Raw genomic sequence first — 13,232 nt, forward strand, 5'->3', positions numbered from 1 at the left:
TCATTTCTAAATAGCCTGAAGCATAGGCCACAGTACCCCAGCTAGCTCCACGAAGCCTTTGTAAAGCTAGACACAGGTGCTCCTTTCTCAAGACACTTTACTGCACTCAGTCAGAAACTGTCCTAGCATACAAGCTGACTCTCCTATGAATGTCCCAACCCTTTGTTGTGCACAGCTGTACGTGCAAGCCCTGACAGAGGATTACAACTTTTTGGTCAATAATGCCTGGCTTAAAACCAGAAAGGGACTTCTAGTGTCAAGTCATTTTTTTTAACAAGTTGCAGTGTCAATTTCATACTAAGATTTTTTTATATTGTTCTATGTTCTTTTTCAAAAACTAAAATATTGATGAGATCAATTCCAATACAATGTTAAAAAGACTTAGCAATCTCTTTAATAGAAAACTATTTGTATATATCTCTCCAGATGAATTGAATTTAAAAAGTCTAACCTGTCCCAGAAAAACTATATAAATTTTCAAGCTTAGCTTGGAAACTAGTAAATCCGGTTTAAACTAAGATTAAGCAACAGCTAGGGAAAGGTATTTTGATAGCCAGTGAACCATTTCCACTCCAAAAGCTGAGAAAGGCACTTAGTTGCGACACCCGAGGTAGAATTATACTAGGATAGGCAGACACAGCAGTGCATCATACTCAAAACGATTCTAGTATTATATTCAGTGATTTGGGACAATTCCATATCGTTAGGTGTTACAAGGATATTGAAAGCTCACTGCTAAGACCCTCTTTGGACCATTCATTATAGGACCTAGCAAATCTTTAGGTCAGTATTTCAAGTATTTATTTCTGAAAAAAATGTTAAATTTCTCAATTGTAAGATATCAAATGTGGGGTTCTCCTCCACACTTCCCCAAAAGAAAGAAAGAAAAAAAACAGTTTGGAATAAAAGAGAAAGGAGGAAGCTTACAGGGAGCTGAAAATAAAATTGCTGGAAGGTCAGTAAGAGCTTCCCCAGGTGGCTCCTTAACAACCACCTACTTTAAAAACTGGTCTTTAACCAAATGTAATGGGTGGAACTTATCTGATGTGGATTTGATCAACTGTAAAAAGACATTTCTAAGAACCAGGAAATTTGATTATGGACTGGATAATTGATAATATCAAAGAATTAGTGTTAATTTTGCTAGGTATGATATTGGCATTGCATTTATGTAATGTATTTTTTTTAGAGATGAAAACTGATGTATGAGAGATGTAAGAGCTTAGTCTGAGGTTTACTTTATAAGGGAGAGACAAAACAAATGTGGTAGTAGTTGACAACTGCTGAATCTGAATAATGAATATATGGGACTCACTGTGTTATTCTATTTTTGTATATGTTTAAAACTTTGTAAAAAAAAAGTTTTAATAACAAAAGAAGTATTTTATATATTCATCTTTTCTCATCACACCTTCTCCATATAAATCATCAATATGCCAAAATTCAGAATAGAAACTGCTGTAGAAAACAAAGTAGCAAGAAGAAAGTTGGAAACAGTGAAGAAAGTTCAGGAGAGAAAAAGATAAAATAAGATTAATAGTCAATGTAACACTTTAAGTTGAAAAAAAATAAGGTCAGACCCCCAGAAAAGCAAAACAGTCCTTTCTGACGTATATACTCAAAACCCAGAATTCAACTGAAAGTAGCTTACCATTTTTATTTGGGGATAACCCTATTTAAGTTTCTCACAGTGAGTCTGTGCTGGAAACAACCCGCTAATAAAGTCCCACCATGTCTTGACACACTGAGAAGGAAATACTGATCTGAGTGAAATGCCCAGTTTCCTAAACCATAAAATAGGAGTATTGTACTGACCATAATGATTTGCCACAAGAAGTAAAGGAAATATGACTTTGGCAGCAAACTGTAATTGTAAATTATAAAGCCAATTCAAACAAAATGTGTAATACAAACTATCTCCAAATTTAGTAAAAATTATCACCATCAAGAAAGGTAAGAAGCTATGTACATTAGAGGGCCAAAGTAAAATAAAGCAGAGGTCCCCCAATGCACCAGTTCCCATAAAAGCCTTCTCCACCGTTCCTAATCTTCTTCACAATACCATATACCTCCAGGGAGACGTGAGTACTGCTGTGTGAGAATATTAACATACAGACTTCTAAGTGAGCCACCTGACAATTATTTTCTACCCAATGCAACTAATGCACACTTCAGAGCTCAAAGCACTTACCTTCAAATTCATAACACCACAATATTTTATTTTTAGATTGCTGCAAAGACTTACCTTAATTTGACCCCAGCACATTTATTTTTTTAAGCTTTACAGAAAATACTAAGATGGAGGCATCTTACTACGAAACGGGGATAACTAGCAAAACTGCTTAGACAAAAAGTTTAAAAAGTAGTTACACAGCATGAGAGGCGGAGCATGACACTGACTGATGAGCAGGAAGTGTGCTCTCTGGACCTGACTCGATGGCACGAGGGACCTTGACGGCATTCCATTTATCCTCACTTCAATTTCCTACTCATCTAACCCCATCAGCGATTATGAAAGGTGAGGATGGCTGCTTTAAAACACCACAAAATGTATTAATTAGCATATTTTGTCCTTTAAGGCTCATTTTCATGTCTCCATTATTCCGACTTTAAATTCTGTTTATGAATAAAAATCCAATCCATTATATTTTCCCGTTAATGTTTATCATTTTTTCTTTTTTAAAGCCAAGATCAGGAAACACGAAAGCATTAACCACACCTAAAAGTGCACATGACCCCAAAGCTCTGAATGCGGAGAGATTCACACAAAAGCCACAGAGACTCAGGAAGGGGAGAGAGGACTATAGCCTATCTCTATCCTAATCACCCCCAAACACACCACTTCAGTCCTGACCTCTCTCCTGAGTGTTTCATAAATTTCCAGCTGCTTCTTGGACCTCATAGCACATTCACTGTCAACTACTCCTTCTCTCTCAAAACTACTCAACTTCTCTCCTGTTGGTAAATGACATCATTATCTAAGATACTCCAAAATTAACATCTTCAATTTCTCCACCTTTTTCACTTCCTAGTCTCACTTTTTATGAAATCGACCAGTGCCTGTCATGTCAGGACTATTCCCTCCTTCAATTTCTATTCTCTCTCGCCTGCCCCCTAATTATAGCCTTCTTAATACTCTCTCTGTTCCCCATCTCTAATCCTCCCATCACATCGCCTCCCAAATTATTCTTCCAGAAATACAGGTAGGCTCAGGCCGCTCCCCTCCACAAAAACCTTCAGAAGATTCAGTCAACCTAAAAATAAGCAAGACCACCCTATATAAGATAGCAACCCCCCACCCCAAAACCCCTTAACCTGCTTGATTTTTAGCAACAGTACTTATGACCTTCTAGATATTCTGCCTCCTGCCAGTAGAATGAGCGCAGGGACATTATTTGCTGTCCGGTGTATGCATTCTCCTCTGTAACCCTAGTGCCTGTCAACAGGTAAGCGCTCAATAAATATTTCATAAATGAATTAATTTAGCAAAGCACTGAAGACCCTCTATTATCACTAACTAAACTTCCTTTCCAGGTTCCTCTCCCACAAGAGCTTCATCTCTGAAATCCCTCACCCAAATCTATCCTCATCCCTCCTCAGTCTTCAAGGCCCAGTCTAGAAGCCACCTCCTCTTTGAAGTCTTCCATAAATGCATCTGGACTAATGACTCTTTCCTCTAGGCTCAAAAACCACAACATTTCTATCTTTCACATTCAGTTCCTTCTGCTTTGCTTTATGTTACCACCAGTCTAGGGCATCCGGAGGGCAGAAACGGTTTTAGTTAACTTTGTAGCCCCAAGATCTAGTCCAATATATAGACACTGGCAAAGAGCAGGCAAAACTGAGCAAGTGGCCTCTTAAATCTTTTTTTTTTTTTTTTTTTTTGACGAAATGAAAATAGCTTCTATGATAATGAAGACTGAGTTCCTAGCCTAGTGTCTGACACTTGGTGGGAACTCAGTAAATGTTTATTAGGTCAAGTTGAATATTGAGATTTTTTTTCCTGCTAAAGGTAAGTAATCATGGAAGAGTCAACATTTTAGGCAAAACCTCACCATTTTACCACACTGTGAATTAGACTGTTAGACCCTCTCCTTTGAGGTTTTGGTACTACAGGAGGGAAGAAGAGAAAATGAGTGCAGTGGGCAGGGCTGGAGGGCAGGGCAGAGGTGGCTTTGAGGAGGAAACACTCACTGTCTAGTTGCAACACTTGTATCCATATCCAAAAGCACCCAGAGCATTACAGACAGGAAATGCCAGGCAGTGACAGGCAGCTGCAAACCCTTGGTAAATCTGATTTTCAGTTCCCTGAAGGGTTTTGCATGCCTGCATACTTCAGTCCTGAGGTCATGGGTCATAACTGCTCAGAAGGTAAAAAATCAAAGACCAGAGTGGATTTGAAGTAAATGCTTTGGTGGGTCCAAAAGTCTCCCTCAGAGCTCAAGCCAGTCCCTAAAAAGTGGATGTTCTGTGTGAACACTCCGAAAGGCTCCTAGAGCTCCGAGGGAGTTAAATCAGATGAGGACTCATGTAGGTGAGGGGGAAAGAGCGAAGCTGGGAGGCAGTCCCCTCCCGGGGCCTTTGGACCAGCTGGCCACCCAGGTGGGCCAGAAAGAAAGCAACATTATTTCTAGGTTTATCTCGATTTTGACATAGCTCTTATTATGAATAAAAAGTTAAAAATTACTAAAAAGATCACGAGTCCATGGACGACCTACAGTTCCTTGAAGGCCAGCAGCAATCTTTCCACTGCCCTCAAGCTGCATTTGTTCTAAGTTTGAATGGAAAGTTGAAATTTGTTATGTCCATCAAATATGCTTTAATCACTAATGTGGCATTCTCTTGTGAGCCTGATAAAGAATATTCCTATTTTACTTTAAAAAAAAAATAATTGCCTACATTCCAGCTCCGGATATATGAATTTCAGAAACTGAAAATGAGCAGAAAAGCCCTGAGGAGAGGCTGCTGCTCTGGGCTGCTGTGAAGATCCACGTGAAGGAGCTCAGGAAAGCACCGGGCCTTTCTTCTACTGAGTTCCCAGGGCAACCCGAACAGATGAAGTTTCCAATTATTTTGTAAGCCAGCTGTTCTGGCTTCTATGGGCACTAACAGCAAGTGTTCTAAAGGAATACCAGGTCCAGTTGGGTAGTTCTGAGAGCTAAGGGCCATGTTGCTTTCATCTCTGAATCCCTCAGTGCCTTCATGCAATATACACATGAAGTTGTGTTTAATGTCACCTTTTCTCAGCCTGGCAAAATATTCAAAAATAGGTTGATCTTAGGCTGAATATGAAACAGTTTACTAAAAGGAATTACATGGATTTTTTCTTGTTAAGAATCGCCTAGGAGAGCACCTCAATACTTAAGGCAACTGCTAACAGCTATAAAAGAGGAAATCGACAGTAACACAGTAATAGTGGGGGACTTTAACACCTCACTTACACCAATGGACAGATCATCCAAAATGAAAATAAATAAGGAAACAGAAGCTTTAAATGACACAATAGACCAGATAGATTTAATTGATATTCATAGGACATTCCATCCAAAAACAGCAGATTACACTTTCTTCTCAAGTGCACACAGAACATTCTCCAGGATAGATCACATCTTGGTTCACAAATCAAGCCTCAGTAAATTTAAGAAAATTGAAATCATATCAAACATCTTTTCTGACCACAATGCTATGAGATTAGAAATGAATTACAGGGAAAAAAAACATAAAAAACACAAACACATGGAGGCTAAACAATACGTTACTAAATAACCAAGAGATCACTGAAGAAATCAAAGAGGAAATCAAAAAATACCTAGAGACAAATGACAATGAAAACACAACGATCCAAAACCTATGGGATGTAGCAAAAGCAGTTCTAAGAGGGAAGTTTATAGCTACACAAGCCTACCTCAAGAAACAAGAAAAATCTCAAGTAAACAATCTAACCTTACACCTAAAGGAACTAGAGAAAGAAGAACAAACAAAACCCAAAGTTAGCACAAGGAAAGAAATCATCAAGATCAGAGCAGAAATAAATGAAATAGAAACAAAGAAAACAATAGCAAAGATCAATAAAACTAAAAGCTGGTTCTTTGAGAAGATAAATAAAATTGATAAACCATTAGCCAGACTCATCAAGAAAAAGAGGGAGAGGACTCAAATCAATAAAATTAGAAATGAAAAAGGAGAAGCTACAACAGACACCACAGAAAAACAAAGCATCCTAAGAGACTACTACAAGCAACTCTATGCCAATAAAATGGACAACCTGGAAGAAATGGACAAATTCTTAGAAAGGTATAACCTTCCAAGACTGAACCAGGAAGAAATAGAAAATATGAACAGAGCAATCACAAGTAATGAAATTGAAACTGTGATTAAAAATCTTCCAACAGACAAAAGTCCAGGACCAGATGGCTTCACAGGTGAATTCTATCAAACATTTAGAGACGAGCTACCACCCATCCTTCTCAAACTCTTCCAAAAAATTGCAGAGGAAGGAACACTCCCAAACTCACTCTATGAGGCCACCATCACCCTGATACCAAAACCAGACAAAGATACTACAAAAAAAGAAAATTACAGACCAATATCACTGATGAATATAGATGCAAAAATCCTCAACAAAATACTAGCAAACAGAATCCAACAACACATTAAAAGGATTATACACCACGATCAAGTGGGATTTATCCCAGGGATACAAGGATTCTTCAGTATATGCAAATCAATCAATGTGATACACCATATTAACAAATTGAAGAATAAAAACCATATGATCATCTCAATAGATGCAGAAAAACTTCTGACAAAATTCAGCACCCATTTATGATAAAAACTCTCCAGAAAGTGGGCAGAGAGGGAACCTACCTCAACATAATAAAGGCCACATACGACAAACCCACAGCAAACATCATTCTCAATGGCGAAAAACTGAAAGCATTTCCTCTAAGATCAGGAACAACACAAGGATGTCCACTCTCACCACTATTATTCAACATAGTTTTGGAAGTCCTAGTCACGGCAATCAGAGAAGAAAAAGAAATAAAAGGAATACAAATTGGAAAAGAAGAAGTAAAAGTGTCACTGTTTGCAGATGACATGATACTATACATAGAGAATCCTAAAAATGCCACCAGAAAACTACTAGAGCTAATCAATGAATTTGGTAAAGTTGCAGGATACAAAATTAATGCACAGAAATCTCTTGCATTCCTATACACTAATGATGAAAAATCTGAAAGAGAAATTATGGAAACACTCCCATTTACCATTGCAACAAAAAGAATAAAATACCTAGGAATAAACCTACCTAGGGTGACAAAAGACCTGTATGCAGAAAACTATAAGACACTGATGAAAGAAATTAAAGATGATACCAACAGATGAAGAGATATACCATGTTCTTGGGTTGGAAGAATCAATATTGTGAAAATGACTATACTACCCAAAGCAATCTACAGATTCAATGCAATCCCTATCAAATTACCAATGGCATTTTTTACGGAACTAGAACAAATCATCTTAAAATTTGTATGGAGACACAAAAGACCCCGAATAGCCAAAGCAGTCTTGAGGGAAAAAAAAGGAGCTGGAGAAATCAGACTCCCTGACTTCAGACCATACTACAAAGCTACAGTAATCAAGACAATATGGTACTGGCACAAAAACAGAAACATAGATCAATGGAACAAGATAGAAAGCCCAGAGATAAACCCACGCACCTATGGTCAACTAATCTATGACAAAGGAAGCAAAGATATACAATAGAGAAAAGACAGTCTCTTCAATAAGTGGTGCTGTGAAAACTGGACAGCTACATGTAAAAGAATGAAATTAGAAAACTCCCTAACACCATACACAAAAAATGGATTCGAAATCTAAATGTAAGACCAGACACTATCAAACTCTTAGAGGAAAACGTAGGAAGAACACTCTTTAACATAAACCACAGCAAGATCTTTTTTGATCCACTTCCTAGAGTAATGGAAATAAAAACAAAAATAAACAAATGGGACCTAATGAAACTTAAAAGCTCTTGCACAGCAAAGGAAACCATAAACAAGACGAAAAGGCAACCCTCAGAATGGGAGAAAATATTTGCAAACGAATCAACGGACAAAGGATTAATCTCCAAAATATATAAACAGCTCATGCAGCTCAATATCAAAGAAACAAACAACCCAATCCAAAAATGGGCAGAAGACCTAAATAGACGTTTCTCCAAAGAAGACATACAGATGGCCAAGAAGCACATGAAAAGATGCTCAACATCACTAGTTATTAGAGAAATGCAAATCAAAACTACAATGAGGTATCACCTCACTCCTGTTAGAATGGGCATCATCAGAAAATCTACAAACAACAAATACTGGAGAGGGTGTGGAGAAAAGGGAACCCTCTTGCACTGTTGGTGGGAATGTAAATTGATACAGCCACTATGGAGAACAGTATGGAGGTTCCTTAAAAAACTGAAAGTAGAATTACCATATGACCCAGCAATCCCACTACTGGGCATATACCCAAAGAAAACCATAATTCAAAAAGACACATGCACCCTAATGTTCATTGCAGCACTATTTACAATAGCCAGGTCATAGAAGCAACCTAAATGCCCATTGACAGATGAATGGATAAAGAAGATGTGGTACATATATACAATGGAATATTACTCAGCCATAAAAAGGAACAAAATTGAGTCATTTGTTGAGACATGGATGTATCTAGAGACTGTCATACAGAGTGAAGTAAGTCAGAAAGAGAAAAACAAATATCGTATATTAATGCATGTATGTGGAACCTAGAAAAATGGTACAGATGAACCGGTTTGCAAGGCAGAGGTTGAGACACAGATGTAGAGAACAAACGTATGGACACCAAGGGGGGAAAACCGCAGTGGGGTGGGGATGGTGGTGTGCTGAATTGAGCGATTGGGATTGACAGGTATACACTGATGTATATAAAGTTGATGACTAATAAGAACCTACAGTATAAAAAAACAAACAAACAAAAAACCAACTAATACTAAACTTTCTTTGGGTTATTTGTATGGAAATATGTTAATATAAATGTTTCAGACATTACATGAAATTTCTAAAAATCATGTTATGTTCTGGTATAATGTTTTAAGTCATAATTCTAGTTATTACTTTAAAATGTATATCTCAGAAATAACTAAATTTCCTTGTCAACTGCATTATTATCAACTTTCATCAAATCTTTAACCATGGTCATTTTTAAGTCTTTTGTCATTTACAGACAGTTCTGGGTGTACTCTGATGCTTTTGCAAAAATGTTCCTATAAAAGGGTTTCATCTTCAAGGAATTCATGGAAAAGACTCTGACAAGTACAGGTTTCTGGTAACTGACTATACTGCTGAACTGAATGAATAAGCATTTTTAGAACTCTAATGGAAAATTGATGAATTCATAAAAGTGCTAACAAAAGATCAAGAGGAAAAAAAAATTAATTACATGGGACTGAGTAAACTGATGAGGATTATAATTTTTGTGACTTTCTGTTTGAATAAAAAAAATAAAAAATAAATAAATAAAAAAGAATCGCCTAGGAATTGGTGGACCTGACAAAGGTGAACATCAGAGTTTAAAGCTGCCACTCATAGACATAACTTGAAGATGAGTTATTTCTCTGCCAGGTGACAGGCTAATGGCACACACTGACAGTCCAGTGCTTTGTCAGCTGAAAATGACCTGTACAAGGAAGCCAATGAAGGGCCTAAACGGAATGAAAGCCCTCTCAGGATGTCTAATCCCAAACTGGTCCCAGTTTATGGCATCTTCAAGAGGTAAGGTCAGTTTCCAAGGCGTTCTACCCAGATCCCCTCAACCCTCTCCCTATCTAAACTCAGGTTTTCCAGATCTCTCAGGATGGTTTGGGCCCAGAATCTATATTCCTAGGTACGCTGAACCTTCTTAAGCCAAGGTCAGGAGAATGAATGGGTTCAAAGGCAACCACGTGACCTAGGGAGTTACAGTAGCTGTAACTCCCAAAAGATAGACTGTTCCGCCATCAAGGAGTTCCTTGAGGTGATGACAACAGGGCTGTCCCAGACGTGTTTATCTGTGATCATTCTCATGCTATCATTCCAGCATTATACCCCAATTTTTCAATACAATAATTTACGTTCTGAAAGGAAGTTACTTTTTAAATTTAAAGGGGGGGGAGGAAATGCAAGCATGCAAGCATAGCATCAGTGAATGACTGCTACAGCATCTACAACTAATATTCTTAAGGACACCAAACCAAGATTACCAAAAATGCTTTACATGTAAGTGCTCAAGTATTTGACAGTTTGTTACTACGCAGCACCCAAGAGGCAAACAATATAAACATTTTTGTCCCATAAAATTTTAGCTAAAATCTTTCTCATTAGAAATTTAAAACATGATGGAGAGGTCCTCCTATTCAGAGCATTCTCCAAAGGATTCGTAATCTAAAGGTGACAGACAAATCCTTTATCAAAGTGACACCCTTTCTAAAGTAATGGAAAAACTAAAATGAATTAAGCACTAAATAACAATAGTGACATAGTGTGACTGCGCTGTTTTACATGTTAATTCATTCATCCTCACAATAACCCTATGAGTACCATCTTCACCCTTGTTGTACAGTCGTGGAAACTGAGGCAGAGAAACTTGCAGAAACACGTTTCTGCGAGTTTCTGGCGTTAGAGTCTATGCCTGCGGTTCCCAGAGTTTGCCGCACACAGGAATCACCTGGGGGTCTTTAAAACCCCATCGCCAGTCTGATGTAATTAGTATAGTTTGCGACCCAGGCATCAAGATGGTTAAAGGTTCCCAGGTGATTCTAAGCAAAGTTCGGGAACCGCTTGGTCCGTGTGCGCTTCACCACTAGGCACTAATAGTACTGCCATAGTTCTGTTGTTTCTGTGGCCCTAGAGTTTCTTCACTGAGGCGTTAAACCCGAGGCAAAGGTAGAGAGAGAAAGCAAAAGGGGAAGAGGCGCCAAGCCTTGGCAAAGGTTCAGCGAGCGAACCGAGCGCGAGGGTGGACAGGACGCGCGGCCGGGCCCCGGCGGGTGAAGGCTGCGGCGCCCGCGACCTCCGGCCTGGGGAGGGGGCAGCGGCCCGGCTGCAGGCGGGGCCGCAGAAGCTCCGAGGCCCGAGCGGGCAGGGGTCTCGGCGGCGTGGGAGGGGGCTCAGGGTCACCGTTCCCCCGGGGCAGAGGAACGGGAAGGCGCGCTCGCCCCTCACAAGACACCACCCCCGGGTCGGCCAGGGCTGCCGGTAGGGCGTTGCACGATCCCCGGCGCGCCCGCAGCCTTCCCGACCCCCTTCCGGGCCCGGGGCGCGGGTCAGAGTCTGCCCGGTGGGACCTAAGTTACTTTGTGCGGCCGGACAGACGCCGGAAAGTTCGTTACTTTCCTCCATCTGGCGGGGATGGGAGGGGCGGGGTGGGGGAGGGAGAGGGACCGGACCGAGGTGCGCGGAGGCCGCGTCCCGGTGGCCCCAGCTCCTCGGCCCGGCCCCCGGGTTCCCTTTCTGTCCCCCACCGTGTACCTACCCGGAGGTGAAATCCTGCTGCACGCTCAACAGCCGCTCGCGCAGCGTCTCCAGCATCATTGCCGCCGCCTCCACGTCTCCTCCGCTCAGGCCGCCGCCGCCGCCCTCAGCCCCGCGAAGGCACCCCGCCGCACCTGTCACGGCGCGCCCCGAATCCTCGCGGCCGGCCCCGCCCCCGGCCCGCTCTCACCTTCGCGCCGCGGCCCCTTCCGCGTTCCCGCCCCCCGCTCGCGCGCTCCCGCCCCGCCCCCGCCGCGCCCAGGCCCGCGCAGCCGCAGTGAGCCCCGCCGGGCTCGGGCTGCGGAAAAGGGGCGGTTCTTCTCTCCCAGCCGAGAAACTGAGCGGCTCGGGTGTCTTTTCCTAGCCCGAAGCCAGGCCCTCTCCTTTCCCTTTTTAAAATTGAAGTAGCCACGTGAAAGAATGCTTTACAACCAGCGCTTCTTTGAGTGCAGCGTTTGTTTTCACAGTTTGGAAGAGAGATGGATCAATTTCGTGCATAGCGTGCACCTCCCCTGTAGCAAACACTTTCGTGGACTCTGGTTCCAGGATCTGACCCCGCTGGCTTTGACCTTGGATGAGAAAATTAACCATTCTGAGCCTCGGTTTCTTCATTGATAAAACAGCAAAAATCAACTGCTCCGACATCTTTACTTTCCATTCTCTTTTCAACCTACCCCATAAGGCTTTCGTGCCCTACATACCAAAGGAGGTGGCCTTTGTCGAGTCACCAGTGACCGCCATGTTGCCGATACCATTTGTTACTTACCTTCCTTGATTTTTTTCTCGACCTCTCGGTGGCTCTCAAGCAACTCCTTATCCCATTCTTCAGACACGTTCTTCTCTTTCTTTCAAGCACACCATTCATGCACTCTCCCTTCCTGTCCACTCCTTCTCCTACTTCAGCAGCTGCTCCCAAGGCCACATTTGCAGGCTCCTGCGCTTCTCCATGTATGGCCCCCTCCTAGGTTATTCTCTCCATTACGATGCTGTAAATTCTATCGAGGCACCGGTGACGCCCAAATTTCCATCTTCAGCCCTGTCCTCCCTCCCCCTCCTTCAATTCATACCAGTTGCTTACTCCACATGTATCCAACAGGCATCTCAAACCCAAAATACGAAAAATTGAAAATTTATTGCAAACTCACTTTCGAACCTAATCCCAGTCTCTTCCATTTCAGTAAGTGGCACCACCATACACCAAGTTGCTCAAGTTAAGCCACCTGAAATCACCATTTCCTATTTTCCCCACCTGCTGAATATTAATGCATCAAGTCCAATCAACTCTATTTCTAAAGTATTGCTAGAACCTGCTCCTTTTTCTCCATCTTCACTATAATCACCCTGGTCCAAGGCACCATCATCTTTCACCAGGAATACTGACAGGTCTCCTTATTCTACTCTTTTGCCATGCACACGCCTGTAACTCATCCTTGATACAGCAGCCAAAGGGAATTATTTAAAAGAGCAATCATATTGTGTCGCTTTCCTGCTTTAAATCCTTCTGTGCCCTTAGAAAAAAAGTCAAACTCCTTACTCGGCTTATGAAGTCCTAAAATTTGAACCCTTCCTGACACTCTATCCAAAGTAAGTACTACTCACCTATCATTCCTTGACATTTAAGCCATACTAACCTTTGGTATGTTGTGTGTTCCCTGAAAATCCTAGATTCACTTCCTTGAGGCCTGTTCACAA

At 41.2% G+C, this 13,232-nt stretch overlaps 1 protein-coding gene across 1 annotated transcript in view; it reads right to left on the reverse strand.

Annotated features, from left to right (window-relative positions):
* DTNBP1 (dystrobrevin binding protein 1) overlaps positions 1 to 11,690 on the reverse strand; it is a 119,893-nt gene extending 108,203 nt beyond the window's left edge. The window contains exon 1 of the mRNA XM_036868502.1: positions 11,542 to 11,690. Within this exon, the coding sequence (XP_036724397.1) occupies positions 11,542 to 11,600 (59 nt within the window). The 5' untranslated portion in view covers positions 11,601 to 11,690. The remainder of the gene's footprint in view (positions 1 to 11,541) is intronic.
* Positions 11,691 to 13,232: the final 1,542 nt, after the last annotated feature.

Source organism: Balaenoptera musculus, chromosome 11 (assembly GCF_009873245.2).
Source record: "Balaenoptera musculus isolate JJ_BM4_2016_0621 chromosome 11, mBalMus1.pri.v3, whole genome shotgun sequence".
Lineage (NCBI taxonomy): Eukaryota > Metazoa > Chordata > Mammalia > Artiodactyla > Balaenopteridae > Balaenoptera > Balaenoptera musculus.